General features: G+C 35.4%; 1 protein-coding gene across 11 annotated transcripts in view; it reads left to right on the top strand.

The window, feature by feature from the left end:
• Positions 1-23,484, top strand: part of Tbl1xr1 (TBL1X/Y related 1) — a 144,805-nt gene that overhangs the window by 107,924 nt on the left and 13,397 nt on the right. For 10 of the 11 annotated variants that reach the window (XM_078043673.1, XM_078043676.1, XM_078043675.1 and 7 more), the window contains 8 exons: positions 868-1,090; positions 1,795-1,927; positions 2,329-2,470; positions 5,309-5,372; positions 5,461-5,558; positions 6,774-6,834; positions 22,658-22,779; positions 22,919-22,993. In XM_078043673.1, the coding sequence (XP_077899799.1) occupies positions 868-1,090; positions 1,795-1,927; positions 2,329-2,470; positions 5,309-5,372; positions 5,461-5,558; positions 6,774-6,834; positions 22,658-22,779; positions 22,919-22,993 (918 nt within the window). Of the gene's footprint in view, positions 1-658; positions 677-867; positions 1,091-1,794; positions 1,928-2,328; positions 2,471-5,308; positions 5,373-5,460; positions 5,559-6,773; positions 6,835-22,657; positions 22,780-22,918; positions 22,994-23,484 lie in introns of those variants that run through there. The other variant, XM_078043679.1, reaches the window with a different exon arrangement.

Here is a 23,484-nt window from a genome sequence, read left to right as displayed (position 1 = left end):
CTGCCATTGATTAACTCTATAAAGTCTTTAAATCTGTGCTTTCATTTCAGCATTAATAAAATGAGATGATTACATGGCATGATATCTGAAGCCTATTTCTGCTTTAATATTTTAATCAAATCACAAGGAACTTTATTTTCCAGCCAAAAATATTTTAAAAGTTTTTAGTTTCTTAAAGAAGTGTGATTGCTGCTCATTATTCTCAAGGATTGTTTCTATGGACCCCCCCCCCCACCACCAAAAATACCAAAATCTGTGAATGCTAAAGTCTGTTACATTAAGTGGTGTATTATTTGCATGTACTACATATATCATACTTTCAATCATCTAAGTGCTTAGGATGATGTAAGTGCTATGTAAGCAATTGTTGTTCTGTATTTAGGGAATAATGACAAGAAAAATGTCTGTGCATGTTCAGTACATGTAATTTTTACCATAAATATTTTCTATCCACAGTTGTTTGACTCTATAGATTGGGACTTGTAAATACAGAGGATTGGCTGTATAACGTGGCACTAAGCCACTTAAAATTGTATAACTATTCCATATTGATTGTCTTTTTTGACAAACAGAATTTTAGAATCAAAAACCTTTGTACCATCTGGGCCTATGTTCTTATTTTCAGCATTGACCTCTTACATTTCAACTGCATCTTTCCAGTATTAATCAACATGAAGTAAGTGAAAAGAAAATTTTGAACAGCCAGCTGGAGTTGTCTCCTAAAGTGTCCTTCTGTCCGTTCTTCCTTGCATGAGTTCTGAAAATGTCTTTCATGAAATGAAGATTTTCATTTCTGCTGTTGATTGAATATAAGTAACCCTAAATAGTACCTTTTATTTCTCCCCTCTCATTATTTTCTGTATCCAGGATGGTACCTTGTTTGATGGTCGACCCATAGAGTCTCTGTCCCTGATTGATGCCGTAATGCCTGATGTAGTACAAACAAGACAACAAGCTTATAGAGATAAGCTTGCACAGCAACAGGCAGCAGCTGCTGCAGCTGCCGCAGCTGCCACCAACCAACAAGGATCTGCAAAAAATGGAGAAAACACAGCAAATGGGGAGGAAAATGGAGCACATACTATAGCAAGTGAGCTAAAAGTTTGTAGACTCCTTTTCAGGGAAAATATTTTGCTTTCTTGAAATGCCCCATCTTCTAAATTGAAATAACTTTTAACTGTTTCATTTATACCAGCTTGTTGCCCTAACTTCTGTCATAGAGTTTTGTTTTTTAAAGCTCCACAAAGCTAGATTTATTTTATTGTTTTTATTTTCTTTAAAAATATTTAAAAACCCCTTCTTCTGCTTTTAAATGAATTTTTGCATCTGCATTTAATTTGTAAATAAAATTTGCAAGGCTAGTTATTAACAAAGTAAAGCTCTCACAGTGAGCTATAAAGGTGATTCTAAATGTTATAAGAATGATATCAGCAGCCCCTACTGGCAGAAACACAGAATAGTATTACTATATATTACATTTAGTTCGGACCATTTTATCATTCTAACCATGTGTAGGTTTATCTTTTCTAGTCCTTCCTCATCTTTGCTTCCTTCATTTTTTTAAAGTATTCATATACATACTTTTAAAAAATAATATCCTACTTAAGTTGGGAATTTATTTTCCATGTGACAAAGACTGTGTAGTTATAATAATGTTAAAGTTAACCTGACATAGCAATAACAAAGTTACATTGTATATTATAAAAAGGAAAACATTGCTTATTAAGTACCCACACCCCCCTTGTGTTGTCATATTACCTAACTGGAGTTTTCTACTTGTTCCTCATGATACAGATAATCATACTGATATGATGGAAGTGGATGGAGATGTTGAAATCCCTCCTAATAAAGCAGTCGTGTTACGGGGCCATGAATCAGAAGTTTTTATCTGTGCCTGGAACCCTGTTAGTGATCTCCTAGCATCAGGGTGTGTTTCTTATAGTGATTTTACAGTACCTTTCTAATGTAGATTGCTGAATGGATAACATGTGTTGTGTTGTTTAAATTTCTCAAGAGTTCTCATGCTTGCTTGTTGTCATTTTTGCCTCAGTAAATTTTTATTCCTTCATAAGAAAAGTAATTTTAGAGGCTTTAATTAAACTTCATACTTCCAAGAATGCTTGGGGGACTTTATTTCCATCATTTTCTTCATACAGTGAAGAAAATGATGGAAATAAAAATCCCTAATAGTCTATTTTTTAATAATACCTATTATTAGGATATTATTAATAGAATATAAATATGTTGTTTTGATTAATAATAGGATATACATATGTTGCTTTGATTCTGGGATTCTTGAGAATTTAAAATACATTACATATTTTGTAGGTCTGGTGACTCAACAGCAAGAATATGGAATCTTAGTGAAAATAGCACTAGTGGCTCCACACAGTTAGTACTTAGACATTGTATACGAGAAGGAGGGCAAGATGTTCCAAGCAACAAAGATGTGACATCTCTAGATTGGAATGTGAGTATCATCATACTGTTCATGATGGATGTACTTACTCTAGTATACTTGGCCTCTTAAAGTCTCATTTCTAATAGGGTTTGTCTATTGGTCAGATATTTTTGGATTTCATTAAATAGTAACAAGTGGGAGTCCCACCGAAATATGGTGTTAAAAACAAAAAATGGCCCTGCAGTAGTCAGACCAGGGTTCAGGTTCCTAGCTCTTCAGTATATCTGAAAGCATAACTTGATAAAATTGTTACTTGACTGTAAAGTAGAAGTATGAGAATTATACTGAGATAAATGTGTAATTGATGAAAATCCTTAGCATAACGTAATAAAACCCCAGCAATTGAGTTGTTTGTTGGAATATGTGTAGAAAAACATTTTACATTTCTCATTATACTATGAATTGATAATTTTTTAAACATTTAGTTTTTAGTTGTAGATGGACACAATACATCTATTTTATTTTTTTTATGTGGTGCTGTGGATCGAACCCAGGGCCTCATTCATGATAGGCAAGCACTCTTTCTCTGAGCCCGACGACCCCAGCCCTGAATTGATAAAAAATTTTATTGCTAACTCTCTTTTACTGATCAGTAGTCCAGATGACCTCCAAGGTTTATTCCGGCTGTAGAAGTCTTATAATTCTTTGATTCTCTATATGATTCAGAATTCTTTAGGATTACTTGGCTACTCTGGCTTACCATACTGTGAGATTTCATTATTGATACATCTTTAGTCTTTCAGTATCAAAAATATTTGTTACCTGTACAATCCCTCTCATGATCAGGAGTCTTTTCCTCTGCAAGTAAGCATCCTTTCTTCCTCTGGACTCTGTATTTTGTGTGGCTCTCCAAAGAATCTTCTAGGGCTATTGATGTGGCTCAGTGGTAGAGTGGCATCTGTGAGGCCCTAGGTTTGATCCCCAGCAATGTCGGGAGGTGGGGAATCTTCCAAATCTTTGTGATGATTTTTTGTTTTGTTTTGGTACCAGGGATTGAACCTGAGGGCATTTAAGCACTGAGTTACATCCCTAGCCCTTTTTATATTTTATTTAGAGACAGGGTCTTACTGAGTAGCTTATGTCCTCACTAAGTTGCTGAGTCTGGTCTTGAATCTGCAGTCCTCTTGCCTTAGCCTCCTGAGCATGTGCCACCACACCTGGCCCTGATCTCAATCTCCGGAATGAGATCTATCTTTAAAAAATGATTATTCTGTAGACAACTCTAAATAGGGCTGAGGGGTGGGAGGGAAAGGGAGGGGGCATGAGGTTAGAAATGATGGTGGAATGTTATAATCATTACTATCCAAAGTACATGTATGAAGACACAAATTGATGTGAGTATACTTTGTATCCAACTAGAGATGTATGAAAAATTGTGCTCTATATGTGTAATAAGAATTTTAATGCATTCTGCTGTCATATGTAAATTTAAAAAAAAATAATTAAAAAAAAAAGGTTATTCTAGCTAAAGATCTCAGTTTCTGTGGGATTCTTCCAAAACCCATGGCTAGACTTTTTTAACGTTCAAATCCAAAATTTTCAGTAATGTCTTTACCCTTTTTCTGCTATAAAGTATATATTGACAGTTATAAAAATTCAAAATTGTTTAGCACATTGCTATTATTTTTGTTATAGCATTAAAACTAAGAATTATCTTTTTGCTCTTCATTTTATTTTAGATAAAAGCCCCTAAAACTTCTTTTGTTTATGTGACCCAGTGATTATGTCAGTTTAATGAAATTTGCGGTTTACACTAAAAAGGATGGTTAATGAATATTCATTTGTTCAGCTTGGTGATTCTGAACTGTAAATTATAGTTTTATAAAGTGTGGGCTTTTCAAAAAGGAAAAAATAATATATTTTCTTGGCTGAATGGTCCAAGAATGAAAACATTTGGGAACCTGTAGTTTAAAGGAAACTTGACATTTTTACTTTTGGCTTCAATGTGGCTCCACTTCCTCAGATAGAACCCCGAGGGTTCCAGATGCTAGCAGAACTCCACCTGTCACTTTCCCTACTGCTCAGTGGCTTGAGGGGTCTGAAATAGGCAATCTTGTTTTGAATATCCTTATGAGAAAAACATCAAGAAGTTGTTAAGGAAGGCAGGATTTCTGTATGTCCAGTAGTATTTTCCCTTCCCAGCAATAGTCTTCAGTGCACTTTTACTATTAAACCATCAAGGCAAGACACAGGAAGGAAATACAAGTTTAGAGAAATTTTATATGGATTTTTCTTCATGGTAAGGTACTCCTAGGCAATTGTATAGCCTGCACTCTCTGAGTGTTTTCCTTTTGTTGCTCTTTGTTAGTAAATATCTCATAGTGGGAAGTTATTAACAAAGAAAAGAAACAGTGTTCTAATAATTTGAAACAGCAGTATTGTTCGGAATACATACCTTGTTTAGATAGTAAAGGATTTAAAGGAGGAGTCACAAAAAGTTCCAGTTTTACTTAAATATTTTGGAAGATTTTGATTTTTCTCTTAAATCGTCGTAAAATTCGCAATCTTGATGTCCTTCCCAATCCTCCGCCCTGCCTCCATCTTAGTCATGTGCATACAAGATCGCAGCAGACCTTTGGACATGCATGAGAAAAACACTGACCATTCTGCCCTATAGTAGTTACTGTCTTTGTTCAGATTGAGTATAAAGCTTAGAGAGAACACTAACTTTACAGCATGAAGGGTGTTATGTACTTCTTTGGTGGCATTCACAGATAACCCTGTTAGGTTTTTAAGCAGAGAATGTTAAGAGTAGACTGTACCAGGAATTTAAACATGAATTGTTTTTAATAACAATTAAATGGCCTTTCTGGGTTATATATTGAAGGAAATGTGTTTCTCTTACAGAGTGAAGGTACACTTCTAGCAACCGGTTCATATGATGGATTTGCCAGAATATGGACTAAAGATGGTAAATGAAGTGTGTTTCTTTTTACAACATTATTGATCTGAGTTACAAAGTTTGAAGTAATTTTAAAGTTTTTGATTTTGAATTTTAGGTAATCTTGCTAGCACCTTAGGGCAGCATAAAGGCCCTATATTTGCATTAAAATGGAATAAAAAAGGAAATTTCATCCTGAGTGCTGGAGTAGATAAGGTAAATGCACATTAAACTAAACTCTATAAAGGTTAATGTATTGCATAGTATAATTGAAAGTAATATTTTTTATTTTTTGCTAATCACATAAATAAAACATTTACATTTCAGAAGTTCAAGTATGAACTTATGATAAAAATAGAAATGCTTTCTTAGGTTTTCTGTCAGCTTATTCCTGAATCTACTCATTTCTTTCTTTCTTATCTGTATGACCATTTCTCTCTCTCTTTTTTAAAATTTATTTTAGATGTTGATGGACCTTTATTTTATTCATTGATTTGTATGTGGTGCTGAGATTCGAACCCAGGGCCTCACACATGCTAAGCAAGCACTCTACCACTGAGCCACAACCCCAGCCCCATTTCTCTCTTTTATTGGAATCTGAAACATAAAGAAATAATATACCTTTGCTCCCCTAATAAATCTGTTCAGCAAATATGGCTCTGGAGTGATTCCAAAGCCAATCCTAGAGCCAGTATGTTAGCTGAACTGGTGCTTAATTGAAACTGTAAGAAATGCAGGTCTTGTCTAGTTTTCTTCACCTAACTAGCTGGGTGAATCTAGGTGGGCTAAAAATATGGCCTCTATCCAACTTTAGTTCCTTAGGTCATGCCCTCCACCAAACCTCAGAATAACCAAGGGTTTGAGATTATTTTATTCTATGAAAGGACATGTTGTTAATAATTAACTGTGTGTGATGTCAGGGAGGTAGGTTTGAGCTTTATATTTAGTAAAAATAAAAAGATGATAAGAAGAAAAGAAAAAATATGGGATAGGAAGAAGAAAGTCGGTCACTACTATACATAATATTTTAGTTCCCTGGAGTTTTGAGAACTGATTTCATTATTAACCAATAATTCGCCACATTACAACTCAACTGTTATTAGAATCTTACCCTAAATACTCTATCACAGTGGAGTTCGTTAAGTAATCCAGTAATGCCTACCACTTTCTTGACAATCAGTAATTTTTATCTGAAGTAAGTTGATTAAAAAAAGAAAAGTCACAAGGGAAAAATCAAATTGCTTAATGATCATTTCCTTCAAAAATGGAGTGTATATAGCATTGTTTGACTTAGTGTTGGGGTAAAATAAATTGTTCAAAATTAAGTCCAAACATTTCATACTGCTTTGATGCACTTAGGCATTTAATTTATATATTTATGATAAACTCCTTTTAACTTCATAGCAAAATTTGTTTTTCTTTTAATCTTAGACTACAATTATTTGGGATGCACATACTGGTGAAGCCAAGCAACAGTTTCCTTTTCATTCAGGTAAATCTTTGCAGTTTACATAAAAGCTGGAGCTTTCTTGCATTTTTGTAATTTAACTTTTAGTAGCTTATAATTCATTTAAAATCTTGAAATATCAAATACTAATCTTTTTACTAGTCCTTCTAGGAGCTGATATTCTATGACATTCTGATTGTTAATTGTCAGAGTATCATAAGATGTTTTCTGTGAAGTGTACCATAAAGAAAGCATCTGTAGCCTGGTACAATTGGGGATGGTTTTATTTAATGGAAAGAACATAAGTTTTTGAGTGAGAAGATCTGGGTTTGGATGTCATTTCCACTTCACTTAGCAAGTTTTATGAGTGAGCAAGTCACTTAACCTTTCAGAGCCTCATTGTCACTATCTGTAAATGAGGGATAGTAATGTTTATTTGCTATGAGGATAAGAATAAATGGTGCATAGGAAAATGTTGTATAAACTTCTATTAATTTAGGTATTGTTGTCATTTTCTTGTTTTAGATATGTAAGTTGGACTCCTCCTGTGTACATGAAATAAAAAGCCAGGCTTTTCAAGTATTGTTAGAATTGTTGCATCTTAGGTGGATTTCTCTTTTAAAATATACTGATCCTTCTTGCATGGTGTGGACCCATGTACCAGGGCATGCAGCTTGATGAGTGAGACAACTGAATTAGTACCCTACTCCTTTTTAGCCTAGAACCTTTGTGCCTGTCTTCAGTGGATTTCTTGACTGAAGTAACTGCAACAAGATACCTAATGATTCTCAGAACAGTAGTTTTAGTACAAACTGATTTGGCTGCTGCTTTCACGATTTTGTTGTGGTTAGAAAGAGTTTTGATCTAGAGGCTAAGATATAAGATGGCCCTGGTTATTCTCAAATCTTTAGTAACATTTCCTTTCCCAAAGAGACAGTGGCATAACATCACCCTTGAAGTCAAAACTTGCAGCATCAGGCATTTTACTTTTTGTCTTTTTTAGTTTACTTCGAGGAGACAAGCCAAATAAGACACAAAATGATTTTTCTGTAGTATGTGAATAACTTGATTTGCAAGTATTTGTTAAACATTAAACACTTTTGCTTGAGTGAAGCTTATGCTGATAAGCATTAGCACATCAGTTTTGGCTTTCCTGATTTACTTACTTTTTACCTTCACTTCTAGTCAGCCATCTCCCAGATAGGATTCCCTTAGGCTTCTGGCTATTCCTCAGAAGTTTCTCATATACATCCTAGGACTAATTAAAGTTGAAATTATGTGTACTAGATACCATGTAATGAATACTCATTGTACTAGAGATGGTCTGCTTTGTGTATATTAATCTTGTTTATTTGTTGTTGTTTAGTACCAGGGTTTGAATCCAGGATGCTTAACCACTGAGCCACATCCCCAGTGTCACGTGTCCCCCCTTTCTCCTACCCCCCATTTCTTGAGACAGGGTCTTACTGAGTTGAGGACACTGGTTTTAAACTTGTGATTCTTCTGCCTTAGCCTCCAGAGATGCTGGGATTACAGCCATGCACCACTGCCCCTGGCTTGTGTACATTATTCTCATGAGCATGATGAGTGAGATAGTATGGAAGTCATATTACATATGAATTTATTATATTTTGACATAAATATATACCCTTGAAAAACTGCAACCACCCTGAAGATAGTGAATACATCAGTTACCTTGTAAAGTTTCCTCCTGTACTTTTGTGGTATCACTCTCCTATCCCCAGGCAACATTGATAATGTTTTTGCCATGGAGGTTAATTTATATTACATAAATGGAATCACTGTACATACTTTTTTTGGTCTGGCTTTCACTCTGTGTAATTATTTTGAATTCTTCTATGTTGTAATAAATGTCAAATGTTATATTCCTGTTTATTGCCACTAATATTCTTTTATGTGGCTGTACTACAGTTTGTTTATATAGCCATGGAAGTAAATTTGTGTTTCCAGTTTGAGGCTATTAGAGACAAAAATATTATACACATTCATGTACAGTATTTACATAGGCATGTATTTTTATTTCTTCTATGTGAATAACCAGAAGTAGAATGGTAGTTTCTTATCAAGTTAAACACTCATCCACTAAATGATATAGCCAAACTGTTTAGGAAATGGTTTACATTCTCACCCTTCCATGTGCTTTTCAGCACATGGTATATAGTTATTTTTTTAAATGTAGCCACTCAAATAGTTAGTTGTGTAGTTATATCTCACTGGTTTTAATTTGTACTTTCTCATGATTAGTGACACTAAACTTCCTTTCATGTGCTTTTTGTCCTGTCTATATCTTCTTAGTGAAGCATCTGTTCAAGGCTTTTTGTTTATTTAAATTGGGTTATTTTTCTGTTAGTGTTTGAGTTCATATTTCTTGGTTACAAGTCCTTTATCAAGTTTATACTTTGCATATTTTCTACTAGTCTTTGGCTTATCTTTGCCTTCTTTTTGTTCATCAAAACCAGTAGTCTTAATTTTTTTTTTTAAGTCATAGGTGGACACAATATCTTTATTTTATTTTTATGCGGTGCTGAGGATTGAACCTGGTCCCGCATGCATGCTGCTAGGTGAGCAGTCTACCTCTGAGCCACAACCCCAGCCTCTAGTTTTAGTTTTGATGAATTCCATTTATTTATTTGTTCTTTTATGTATCATGTTTTCAGTGTCAGACTAATCTCATTTTTCTTAAAGTGGAAGTTGAGTTCATTAAATTTTTTTGTTTTTGGAGGGGGGTGAGGCGGTGGGTTCAGGGATTGAATTTCGGGGCAACTCAACCACTGAGCCACACCCTTAGCCCTATTTTGTATTTTATTTAGAGATAGGGTCTCACTGAGTTGCTTAGTGCCTCTATATTGAGAGTTCATTGATTTTTGAGACCTTCTTTTGTAATAGAGGTATTCAGTGCTTTAAATTTACCTTTAACTACTATTTAATGTCCTCCCAATATTTGCCATTCTGAATTTTTTATATATAGCTTGTGTTTTTATTCAGTTCAGAATACTTTCTGCCTTAATTTTTATTTCTTCATTAACCCCATGGGTTATTTAGAATTGCATTACTTGGCTTCTGAGTATTTGGGTATTTTCCACAAGTCTCTCTAATATTGATTTTTAATTTAATTCCATTGTGCTTTATAAATGTTATTTAGATCAACCCTTTATTATCAAGTTAATAACCTTTCCCCAGTTAATATTCTATGCTTTGAAATCTAATTCTGTGTTAATAAAGCCTTTCTGACTTTCTTTTAATTGGAGTTGGCATGGTTTATATTTTTCTCTATTTTGCTTTCAATCTGTTGATCTTCATAGGTGTGTCTGACATAGATAGCATAGTTGCGTCCTGCTTATTCATTCAGTCTCACATTCTCTGCCTTTTCATTATAATATTTAGACTGTTTACATTTAATGTGATTTGCAATATGGCTACATTTAAAGTCACTTTTTTCTGTTCTTTTTATTTCATTTCTGCATCCATCTGTATTAATCGAATATTTTTATGATCCCATTTTTTCCTTCCATCTATTAAGTGTAATTCTTTGTTTTATTTTAGTGGTTGCATTAGGATTTACAGTACATACCTTTAATTTATTACTGGTTGTCTTGAAGTGATATTTAATATGGGATACATATTGAAGTAATTGACTTATAGCTACCATTTCCTACATACTTCATTCCTTTGCATGGGTAAATATCTCCATCTGGTATCATTTTTTTCTGCCTTAAATAACATTTCTTACAGTGCAGGTGTGCCAGTTATGAATTCTTTAGCTTTTAACAATCTGAAAAAGTCTTCATTTCTTTTTCTTTTTCTTTTTTTAAATTTGTTTTAATTAGTTATACACGACGGTACAATGATCTTGACATATCAAACATTTGAATCAGATGGGATATAATTTTTCATTTTTCTGAGTATACTGGTTGAAGAATTACATTGGTCATGCAGTCACGTATATACCCACAGCAATAATAATGCCTATTTTATTCTGCTGTCCTTCCATTCCTCCCTTTCCCTCCCCTCCCCTCCCATCACTTCTCTCTACCCAAACTAATCCACTTCTTTCTCCCCCCCCCACCACCACATCTTCATACCTGAATTCTGTATAACGAAGGGGCTCTCCTTCCCTCTTCCATGCAATTCCCCTTCTCCCTCCCTTTCCCTCCCACCGCTCTTTTCTATCTAGAGGTAATTTTCTTCTCATGCTCTTCCTCCCTACCTCATTTTGAGTCACCTCCCTTATATCAGAGAAGACATTCAGCATTTGTTTTTTGGGGATTGGCTAACTTTACTTAGCATAATCTGCTCTAATGCCATCTATTTCCATGCAAATGCCATGATCTTGTTATTTTTTAGTGCTGAGTAATATTCCATTGCGTATAAATGCCACTTTTTTTTTATTCATTCATCCATTGAAGGGCATCTAGGTTGGCTCCACAGTCTAGCTATTGTGAATTGTGCTGCTATAAAATTGATGTGGCTGTGTTCCTATAGTATGCCGTTTTTAGGTCCTTTGAGTATAGTCCGAGAAGAGGAATACCTGGGTCAAAATGGTGGTTCCATTCCCAGTTTTCCAAGCAATCTCCATACTGCTTTCCAAATTGGCTGCACCAATTTGCAATCCCACCAGCAATGTATGAGTGTGCCTTTTCCCTGAATCCTTGCCAGCATTTATTGTTGACTTCATAATGGCTGCCATTCTTACTGGAGTGAGATGGTATCTTAGAGTAGTTTTAATTTGCATTTCTCTGATTGCTAGAGACAGTGAGCATTTTTTTGTATATTTGTTGATTGATAGTATATCCTCTTCTGAGAAGTGTCTGTTCATGTCCTTGTCCCATTTGTTGATTGGGTCATTTGGTTTGTTGTTGTTGTTGTTGTTTAACTTTTTTCTTTTTTTTTAATGTGCTACTATTTTCTCTTTGTTGATAATTTGTCTTTTTTCCTGTGGCTGGTCTTAATATTTTCTCCTTTTTACTGATTTTGAAGAATTTGAATATGTTGTTTCTTGGTATTGTTTTCCTTATGTTTCTTATCACTGAAGGTCATTAAGCTTCTTGGATCTTTTGGTTCATAGTTTTCTTCAAATTAGAAAAAATTTTGGCAATTATTTTTTCAAATTTTTTCTTTTCTTTCCCTAACTTCTAACATTTTTGGGGGGTGGGTGGGGTGAGATTCTTATATTAGTCTACTTCAAGTTGTCCCACAATGTACTGATGCTGTATTCTTTTTTTCTTCTTTCTTTTCCCTCTTCTTCTTCCCTTCTTCCTTTCTTCCAGTGTTTTCTGTTTTCCACTTTGGATAGTTTTCTGTTTTTTATTTTGGATAGTTTCTATACTGCCTTTGGGTTCACACATCTTTTTAGCTTCTAGAATACATTTTATCCCATCCACTACACTGTTCATTTTACTTGTAGTTTTCATCCAAGTTTGATTTACACATATTATATTTCTTATACTTTTAAAACATGTATATATCCCAGTGCTTTCTTTCTCAGGAAGCCATTATAGATGTATACTACCAAGATGAAAAAGGCCTGGAATTTAGAAAATATAAGATCAACTATAGAAGAGAGGTAAAGGGAATTTCTGGGCTGATGCTAGAAGCAAATTTCAGGATGAGAGTTGGGCAGCAGGATTAGTTTACAATCAGCCCTGAGAGGGGTAGGATGACAGATGGCTCTAGGGGATGGCTCCATGAGAAAACCAAATGAGTAGTCCACCTGATATGTCTGAACCAGCCAAGAGCATATCTACTGCTGTGGCAAAGAGGTGAAGGTTAAAACAATTCATAGTTATATAGAACACTAAACAAGCAAAAATATGAATACTATTTCTGGGAAAACAAAATGTGTGTAAGAAAAAAATAACATTGTAGTTACCATGTTACTTAGTTATAAAAAATAACAATATCAATAGTGGAAGGGCTAGGAGAGTGCTTGCCTAGCAAGCACAAGGCCTTGGCTTTTATCCCTAGCACCTCAAAAAAGAAAGACAGACAGACACACACACACACACACACACATACATACACACATACACACACACACACACACACACACACGACTTACATTGTATTAACCTCATAAAAATGATAATTTACCTACATTAGGAGAATGGGGTAGGGAATAAATACTTGATTGAACATAAGACAATTGCAAGACTACTAAATCATATCTTCTATAGTAAAAACTCAAAAGATATATGTACAATAAGAAAGAGCAGTGCATGCATATAATTTAGAAATATCCTGGAAACTACCAGAAAGAAATTTCCTCAGATAAGAAGGAAGCGGAATTAGGAATGAGGTAGTATCCTGGAAACTACCAGAAAGAAATTTCCTCAGATAAGAAGGAAGCGGAATTAGGAATGAGGTAGTTAAGGAAGGTAACCAATTACTGTTTCTTATATAACACTATATTTTTCATTGATTATTAATTTGTATTCATAAAAATTACATTTTATGAAATCCCTGGCACATAAATAAAATAAAATAAAAATAAAACATTTATGTAGTTGCAACTGCTTTTAATTTAGGTTTGATTTTTCAAGAAATCCAACTGAGCCAAATGTTTGAATAAAGTAATATATTAAGGAAACTTTTTTTGGGGAAGGGCACTAGGGATGGAACTTCTGGATGCTTAACCACTGAGCCACATCTCAAGCCCTATTTTGTATTTTATTTAGAGACAGGGTCTCACTGAGTTGCTTAGCACCTTGCTTTTGCGGAGGCTGGCTTGTAAACTTACAGTCGACTTGCCTCAGCCTCCCAAGTTATTGGGATTACAGGTGTGCACCACTGAACCCCGCTATTTAAGGAGACTTTTAAAAGAGAAACAGTGAGGTAATAGAGAGCAGATTGGAAAAGAAGGGGAGAAAACCAAGTAAGGATGAGTTTCTTGGGTAAAGAAGGCCCAATCTTGTCCTGATTCGCAGATATTAGAAATATTTAGCAACTTCAGAGTCATTCCAGTCTTGAACCAAGGGTGCTAGTTTTTTTTTTTTAATTCTAATTTGTTGTACATGACAGAATGCATTTCAATTCATAATACACATATAGAGCACAGTTTTTCATGTCTCTGGTGTACACAAAGTAGAGTCACACCCATTCATGTCTTCACACATGTACTTAGGATAATGATGTCCATCTCATTCCACTGTCTTTCTTACCCCCATGCCTTCTCCCTTCCCCTCCTTCCCCTTTGTCCCATCTAAAGTTCTTCCCTTCCTCTAATGCTCCTCCCCCCAGCTCCCAGCCCCATTTTGGACCAGTATTCTCATATCAGAGAAAACTTTAGGAATTTATTTTTTGGGGATTGGCTTATTTCACTTAGCGTTATATACTCTAGCTCCATCCATTTACCTGCAAATGCCATGATTTTATTCTCTTTTAGTGCTGAGTAGTATTCCATTGTATATATGTACCACATTTTCTTTATCCATTCATCTACTAAAGGGCATCTAGGTTGGTTCCACAATTTAGCTATTGTGAATTGTGGTGCTATAAAATTGATGTGGCTGTGTCCCTGTAGTATGCTGTTTTTAAGTTCTTTGGGTATAGACCGAGGAGTGGGATAGCTGGGTCAAATGGTGGTTCCATTCCCAGTTTCCCAAGGAATCTCCATACTGCTTTCCATATTGGCTGCACCAATCTGCAATCCTACCAGCAATGTATGAGTGTGCTTTTTTCCCCACATCCTCACCAATGTTTATTGTTATTTGTATTCATAATAGCTGCCATTCTGACTGGAGTGAGATGAAATCTTAGAGTAGTTTTGATTTGCATTTCTCTAATTGCTAGAGATGATGAGCTTTTTTTAAAAATATATTTGTTGATTGATTGTATATCTTCTTCTGAGAAGTGTCTGTTCAGCTCCTTGGACCATTTACTGATTGGGTTATTTTGGGAGGTTTTTGGTGTTAATATTTTTGAGTCCTTTATATACCCTAGAGATTAATGCTCTATCTGATATGCGTTTGGTAAAAATTTGCTCCCATTCTGTAGACTCTATTTACTTCACTGATTGTTTAACTATGAAGAAGGTTTTTAGTTAGAATCCATTCCATTATTGATTCTTAAGGAAGTCAGGGCCTAATCCAACATGATGAAGATTTGGGCCTACTTTTTTCTTCTTTTAGGCGCAGTGTCTCTGGGTTAATTCCTAGTTCCTTGATCCACTTTGAGTTGAGTTTTGTGCATGGTGAGCAATAGGGGCTTAATTTTATTTTGCTGCATGTAGATTTCTAGTTTTCCCAGCACCATTTGTTGAAGAGGTTATCTTTTCTCCAATATATGGTTTTGGTGCCTTTGTCTAATATGAGATAATTTTAGTTTTGTGGGCTAGTCCCTATTCTGTACCATTGGTCAATACCATGCTGTTTTTGTTACTATTGCTCTGTAGTATAGTTGAAGGTCTGGTATAGTAATGCTACCTGCTTCACTCTTCTTGCTAAGAATTGCTTTAGCTATTCTGGGTCTCTTATTTTTCCAAATAACAGTTCATGACTGCTTTTTCTATTTCTGTGAACAACATCATTAGGATTTTGATTGGAATCCCATTAAATCTGTATAGTTCTTTTGGTAGTATGTGCATAATGACAATATAAATTTTGCGTATCCAAGAACAAGGTAGATCTTTTCATCTTCTAATATAATCTGTAATTTCTTTTTTTAGCATTCTGTAGTTTTCATTGTGTAGGCCTTTCACCTCCTTTTTTAGGTTAATTCCCAGATATTTTATTTTTCTCGAGGCTTTTATAAATGGGATAGTTTTCCTAGTTTTTCTTTCAGAGGATCTGTCACTGATGTACAGAAATGCCTTTGATTTATGGGTGTTGATTTTACGTCCTTCTGCTTTGCCGAATTCATTTATTAGTTCGAGAAGTTTTCTTGTGGAATTTTTTGGATCTTCTAGTTATAGAATCATATTTTCAGCAAATATTAATAGTATGAGTTCTGCTTTTCCTATTCATATCCCTTTAATTTCTTTCATCTGTTTAATAGCTCTGGCTAGAGTTTCAATAACTATGTTAAATAGAAGTGGTTAAAGAGGGCATCCCTGTCTTGTTCTAGTTTTCAGGGGGAGTGCTTTAAATTTTTATCCCTTTAGAACGATGTTGCCCTGGGGCTTAGCATAGATAGCTTTTACAATGTTCCTGTTATCCCTAGTTTTTCTAGTGTTTTGAACATGAAAGGGTGTTATATTTTTTCGAATGCTTTTTCTTCATCTATTGAAATAATCATATTGTTCTTATCTTTAGTCTATTGATGTGATTAATTACATTTATTGATTTCCGTATGTTGACTAACCTTGCATCCCTGGGATGAACCCCACTCGATTGTGGTGCACTATCTTTTTGATATGCCAGAATTTTATTTATTTTTTTAAACTTTAATTTAATTTTTGTTTTTTAGTTGTATTTGGACACTATCTTTATTTTATTTATTTTAACATGGCGCTGAGGATCAAACCCTGTGCCTTGCACAAGCTAGGTAAGCGTTCTGCTGCTGAGCCATTACCCCAGACCCCCCTCCATACACACACACACACACACACATTCTCTCTCTCTCTCTCTCTCTCTCTCTCTCTCTCTCTCTCTCTCTCTCTCTCTCTCTCTCTCTCTCTCTCCAGAGTTTTATTGAGAATTTTGCATCTATGTTCATTAGAGTTACTGGTCTAAAGTTTTCTTTCTTTGATGTATCTTTGTCTGGTTTTGGAATCCGGGTAATATTAGCCTCATAGAATGAGTTTGGAAGTATTCCCTCTCTATTTCATGAAATAATTTGAGGACTATTGGTATTAGTTCTTCTTTGAAGGTCTTGTAGAACTCAGCTGTGTATCCATCTAGTCCTGGGCTTTTCTTAGTTTGTAGGCTCTTAATGGCATAATTATTGTTTGTATCTCTGTAGTATCTGTCATGATATTTCCTTTTTCATCAGGGATGTTAGTTGAGTTTTATCTCTTCTGTTCATTAGCATGGCTAAAGGTTTATCAATTTCATTTAATGTTTCATAGAGCCAACTTTTTGTTTTGTAATGAAATCAATTTCATTGATTTCAGCTCTTATTTTAATTATTTTCTGTCTCCGCTGCTTTTGGTGTTGATTTATTCTTTTTATAGGGCTTTGTGATGTAATGATAGGTCATTTATTTGTTGACATTTTCTTTTTTTAAGGAATGAACTCCATGCAATGAACTTTCCTTTGAGTACTGCCTTCATAGTGTCCTGGAGATTTCAATGTGTTGTGTCAGTGTTTTCATTTACCCCTAAGGACTTTAATCTCCTCTTTGATGTTTTTTTGCAACCCATTGTTCATTCAGTAGCATATCATTTAGTCTCCAGATGCTGGAGTAGCTTCTATTTTTTTTTTAACTTTATCATTGATTTTTAATTTCATTCCATTGTGATCTGATATAAGGCAGGGTAGTATCTCTACTTTTTTGTATTTGCTGAAATGCTTCTTGCTATAATATTTGGTCTTATTTTAGAGAAGGGTTCATGTGCTACTGAGAAGAAAGTGTATTCACTTGTTGATCGATGAAATATTCAATATATGTGTTAAACTCACCAGAATTCTTGTGTTATGTCCATTTGACTCTTGAACTTGAGAAGAGTTTGTTGAATGAACGTAGATGCTCCATTGTTTGGGGCATATATATTTATAATTATGTGTCTTATTGATGAATGGTTCTCTTAAGCAGTATAAAATATTCTTCCTTGTCCCTTTTGATTAACTTTGGCTTGAAATCTACTTTATTTGAGATAAAGATGGAAACCTCTGCTTGTTTTCGCAGTCCATGTGGTGGTATGTTTTTTTCCCAGTCTTTCACCTTCAGTCTGGATGTCTTTTCCTATGACCTGAGTCTCTTGAAGGCAGCATATTGTTGTGTCATTTTTTAAATCCAATCTGCCAGTTTATGTCTTTTGACAGGTGAATTTAGGCAATTAACATTCAGGGTTATTATTGAGACATGATTTGTATTCCCGGTGTTATTTGTTTATTTTTGGTATTAACTTGATTTGGTTTCTCCTTTGATTGGTTTTTCCTTTAGTGTAATACCTCCCTTTGCTGATTTCCATTATTGTTTTTTGTTTCTTCCTTGAGGAATATTTTACCGAGGATGTTCTGTATTGCAGGTTCTAGTTTGTAGTTCTAGTTGTTTTTAGTTGTATAAGATTCTTGCTTGGTATATGTTGTCCAGGATCTTTTAGCTTTCAGGGTCTGGGTTGAAAAATCTTCAGATATCCTAATTGGTTTCCCCCATATATATATTATATATATATAATCTGATTTCTTTCTCTTGTGGCTTTTAAAATTCTCTCCATCTTCTGTGTGCCAGGCATTTTCATTGTAATGTACCTTAGTGAGAATCTGTTGTGATTTTGTAAATATAGTATCCTGTAAGCCTCTTGTATTTGATTTTCCAGTTCCTTCTTCATGTTTGGAAAATTTTCTGATATCATTTCATTGAATAGATTGTTCATTCCTTTGGTTTGGTACTTTGTACCTTTCTCTATCCCAATAATTCTTAAATTTTGTCTTTTTATGTTATCCAATGCTTCTGAATGTTCTGCTCATGGTTCTTACTGTCTTCACTGTGTGGTCAACATTCTTTTCAAGATTATATATTTGTCTTCATTGTCTGAGGTCCTGTCTTCGTGGTGCTTTCTATTGTGTTTTTAATTTGGTTTATTGTTTCTTTCATTTTAAGGATTTCTGTTTGTTTGGTTTTGTTTTTTGTTTTTCAGAACCTCTATCCTCCTTATTGAAGTAAACTTTTGCTTCCTGATTTGCTTATTTAGCTCTTTATCAAAATGGTCTTTTGCTTCCTTTATTTGCTCTCTTATATCCCCCTTTAATTCACAGGACAGTTTAATCATGTACATCCTGAACTCCTCCTCTGTCATTGCTTTCTTTTGTGCTTGTCATAGATTCTAATAATGTAGTATCTTGGTTTGTTTGAGGTACTTTCTCCCTTGTTTTTTCAAGTTGTTTGTGTGTCTTCCCTTCTAGCATTTTGGATATGAAGCATTATAGTTTTTACCCTATAGGTTTATTGTGTCCCTGCAGGATTCCAATACCTCTCTCCTCTAAGGGGGAGAACAATATTAACAGATCCCAAAATATAAACCCTAAAGCTAAATAGCTGCTATTAAGACGTTTACGTTTTTGTCACAATATACAGAAATTGTAAGTTCAATCATTATCCACAATATAAACAGTAGGTTTGCAAAAACGGTCTACATTTCTAATGGTGGGCAGAGATCCATGGGTGAGGTGTAGAATGAGATGCTGAGGGGGTAGGAGGTGATGGTATAGAGTTATTAGATCTTAGAAAGCGTGAAAGAAGAATCTGAAGAAGTTGATTTAGTAGTAGGAGGAGAGAGAGAAAGTGATTTTGGGGAGACAAATAAGTGGGAAGACAATAGAGTACAGAAAACAAAAATATTAAGAAAAGTAAGAATTATAAAAATAGGAGATAAAAGAATATACAACACAAATGATACTGTACCATTCAGACAATCTGATTCTCAGTAGCTTAATTCATGAAAAGTACTTGGTTTCACAAATGTTGGTGATTTGAGGGCAAAAAGAGAGTGGGGGGAATCTTGAAGGAAGATATAGGGATTGTTTTTGTTGAGGATCATTATCTTTCCTGCTTCCCTTGTCATCCAATGGGTGGGTTTTTCAATTGTTTGCTGGTGTATCCACCCTCAGGATGGTAAAAGTTATTAGGGTGGGAGGGTTTGTCTTCTGGGCAGAGCTCGTGGAGATGGGATATAGCTCTTGCTGGTCCTGATGGGAGACTGCACCCTAAGGATCTCCTTTGGGCCTGCTTGTGCGATGTGGGTGCCTGGTCTTATCTCTTTATATTTCATGTAGACCTCACAATTCCTGGTCTCTAATTAACTGTACCTTACCCCTTCCTTTCTACTTCCAATCAGGAACCTTTCTCTCTGGATGTCTTGTGGTCTTTGCTTTTGGGGCTGCATAGCCACAGGCACTGTGCCAGGTTAGCAGGTGCCAGGGATATGGGGGAGTCGGGGACTAAAGAAAGGTACTATGATATTGCTTCTAAGCCTCAGCCAGGGTTCCAAGCTGGCGGTTGCCTCAACTAAAGATGGTGATGAAGGTGTCTCAAGATAAAGGTGGCTGCTTTCAGCAATGGGGTGTCAGGTTGGTGGGGCCAGGTGGTGGTGAGATGTAGCTCCATGGCATGTGTGTTGTGGCTGGCAGCTATCTCCAGATCCTGTGCAGTATCCCTAGGTGCAGGCTACTGGGTATAGTGGACTGTGGAAATGGCTATAGTGTACCAAAATGGAGGCAACTGAGGAAAGCCCCACTTTGGTAGATGGGGGTCCACATGGGAGCAGCATCCAGGATTCTTGCACAGGTGGGCAGCCAGAAGTCCTGTGCAGATGCTGATGCTGGTAGTCCTGGTCTAGCACCCAGAGGTCCTGCATGGGCAAGTGGCTTGGAGTTTTGCACTGATGCTTAGGCCTGGAGACCTAAGCCAGCACAGCGGCTGTGATTCCTGTGCAGGAGCAGTTGTGGGGATCCTCTAATCACTTGCAGAGAAACATTATTCCCACTATTTGAATCCCAGGTCACGGAGTGACACAGAATGCAGCCTCCCTCTAGCCTACCATCTTGGGTCAATGCTAGGTTTTAACCCTCTTCCCTCCCCAAACCATATGCCACCAGTCATTAGGGATTAGCCATCATGAGGTACATAGGCAACAGCAGAGTAGGACAGTTCTGTGCCGAAGTTTGCCACTGGAAGTCCTTAGCAAGCACTCTGAGGTTAGCTATGACACAGCACAGGTTAAAGGATCTATGAGAGGAAGGCCACATACCAGCTAGAGCAATGCTACCTTATGACAATAAGGAATATAGTCAACAGTTTACTCAGTGTCTAGCCATAAAATGATGCAATTCTCGAGTGTTTTCTATAAAGTCTCATAATTTAAAAGTTTGTACTAAAGGTGAATTTATGTATGTCACTGTAGTTTTCTTAAGGTTGCTTTTGGGAAGGGTTAAATATGACGTGGAGAGGGAATTGGTGAATTCCATATACCTTTTGTGGCAAGTTCCCTTTAAATATTCCTTTCCCATCTAGTATTACTTTTGTTTATAAACTGACTCAACCAGAAAGTATTCTGATTCCTGGTTTTTCATTATAGAGATATATCCCAAACTAGATGATATCTAATCATATCATTACCATAAGCTTCCTTGAGCTATGCTTTAGATCTTAGTGTTTACCTAATTGTCCTGAGCCAGGTAATGAATTCAGTCTCATTCTTGTCTCTTGTCCGTTATCTTTTTAAAAATGTTACATCATAATTCTGAAAATTGTCATTATTTTCCCTCTATAAATGCTTCAAGTCTTCTTTTTTTCTGTCTAATTGTTTATTGTAATACTGGATTTGAACCTTGGGCCTGGTGCATTCTAGGCAAGTATTCTGCACAGAGTTACACCCCCAGCCCTTTTTTATTTTAAGACAAGTTCTGAGTTATTTGGGCTGTTTTCACACTTAGGATTCTCCTGCCTGAGCCTTGTGAACAATTCGGATTATGGGCCTATACCCCCACATCTGGCTCTTCCTATCTTTTTTTGTACTTCTGACTGTACATTTTTACTTTGTTGCAAGTTCTCATACGTGATACATTCCTTTACTTGTTTAGTATAAGTTCAAAACATCTGTTTATAATATGTTTAAGCATAGCCAGTCACTACTGTTCTTAGATACAGTAAAGGAAGGGTTTTATTTTCTGATCTCCTTTATTAAATGCTTTGTGTCTTTTTATAATAATAGGTACTATGTGTACAACTTAACTTTAGTCTTCCCATGTTTCTCTAAGTTTTTCTTCTAAATTCTATTGACATACTTTCTGTAAAAGGCCAGAAAGGAGCTATTTTGGGGCTTTGTTTGCTAGAGGGTCTTCAGTGGAACTAGTCAGCTCTGCCCTTAACAGTGCAGAAGCAGACATAGAAATATGTAACCTAATGAGCTTGACTGGGTTTCAGTAAATTTTTTTTTATAGACACAAAAATTTAAATTTCATGTAATTTTTACATTCAAGTATCTTCTTTTAGCCACCTACTTCTATTCCGACTGACTGTGGCTCCTGTGCCACAGTATGCTTGAAATCCGGATGGGTTTTTTTTTTTTGGCTCATATTAACCTAATTACTTGCTGTCATTACCTTAATTGTTGTTGCTAATTACAGAGAGTCTTGTACCATGCAATAGGGGAAAATGAAAGAATGTTTTAATCATATCAGAACTAAAATCAAACTAAGTGTTAAATGCTAGCCAGCTTTTTAGGTTTTAAGTTCAATTATTTTAAGAGATATTTGATTTTTTTAAGGGGTATTTGACTAGATATTTCTTAGAAGAAAAAATATTCACTAATGATGTTTCATTGTTCCGTTATCAGGGGGTTAATGGCAGTAATACTTACATGAATAACTTTTGTCTAACACTTGTAATTTTGCAAAGTTCTTGCATAATCTTCATAATATCCTGTATACTAAGGTTATAGGTAGAATATTATCATTCTTAAATAAGGAATCACCATGAGAAATTTAGTGACTTGCTTGGGTCTGAAATCAAGTTCCTATGCTAGTAATTTATGAAACAGATTACTAGGCCAGTATATTTTCTGTTAGGCTTTGTCTCACATAGAAATAACTAAACCAAAATTTATTAATGGTTATTATATTTATTTAGCTTGTTAAATGTTTTCTTAGTTTCTTAAAAAGTATAAGATGAAATACTTAAGTGTTATTTAGCATACTTGTTATTCAGTACATGTGGAATAAAAGCAGACCTAACTTTTATTCCTTTCCAGCACCGGCATTGGATGTTGACTGGCAAAGCAACAATACCTTTGCTTCTTGTAGTACAGATATGTGCATTCATGTCTGCAAATTAGGACAAGACAGACCTATTAAAACATTCCAGGGACATACGGTAAGAAGCCTTTTTCCCCCTTCAAAATGACAATGATGAAAAAATAATGTTCCAGAATGTTTTGAAGTATGTATGCTTGATGTCCAAGTATCACTGTAATTTGTAAACCAAAAATGTGAAAATTTACTGTTATTTTTAGAATGAAGTAAATGCTATCAAATGGGACCCAACTGGCAATCTCCTGGCCTCCTGTTCTGATGACATGACTTTGAAGGTAATTCATTTAGTGGGAAGAGATGGGTTAGGGGTACACATAGTATGGCTACTCTGGCCGTTTTAAGATTGTTTAGAATATCCCTGTTACATTTAAGCCTAGCTGACTCTTGAATGATTAATCCCCCCCCACACACATATTTTGTATTTTCTTAAATATGTAAAAATTCTTGAATAGAATAAGTAAATTTTATTAAAAGAAAGGCTGTATCATGTAAATTATGATAATATATCAATCAGTATTCTCCATAGAAATAGAACCAATAGGAAGTGAGAAGGGGAGGGGGTTGATCTGTAAGAGATTATGAGAAATTTGGTACACATGACTATGGAGGATGGGAAGTCCCCCTATCTGCTGTGTACAGTCTGGAGACCCTGGAATGCTGGTGCTGTCTGAGTAACAAGGCCTGGGAACCAGGAGTACCAGTGATGTAAGTCTCAATTCAAGAGCTGAAGACCCATGTTCTACCTCAGCAGTCAGGCCAGGGAAGA

The sequence above is a fragment of the Ictidomys tridecemlineatus genome, chromosome 3 (genome assembly GCF_052094955.1).
Source record: "Ictidomys tridecemlineatus isolate mIctTri1 chromosome 3, mIctTri1.hap1, whole genome shotgun sequence".
In the NCBI taxonomy this organism is placed as follows: Eukaryota; Metazoa; Chordata; class Mammalia; order Rodentia; family Sciuridae; genus Ictidomys; species Ictidomys tridecemlineatus.
Note: the sequence above shows the minus strand (reverse complement) of the source record. Positions and strands in the feature narration are given on the sequence as shown.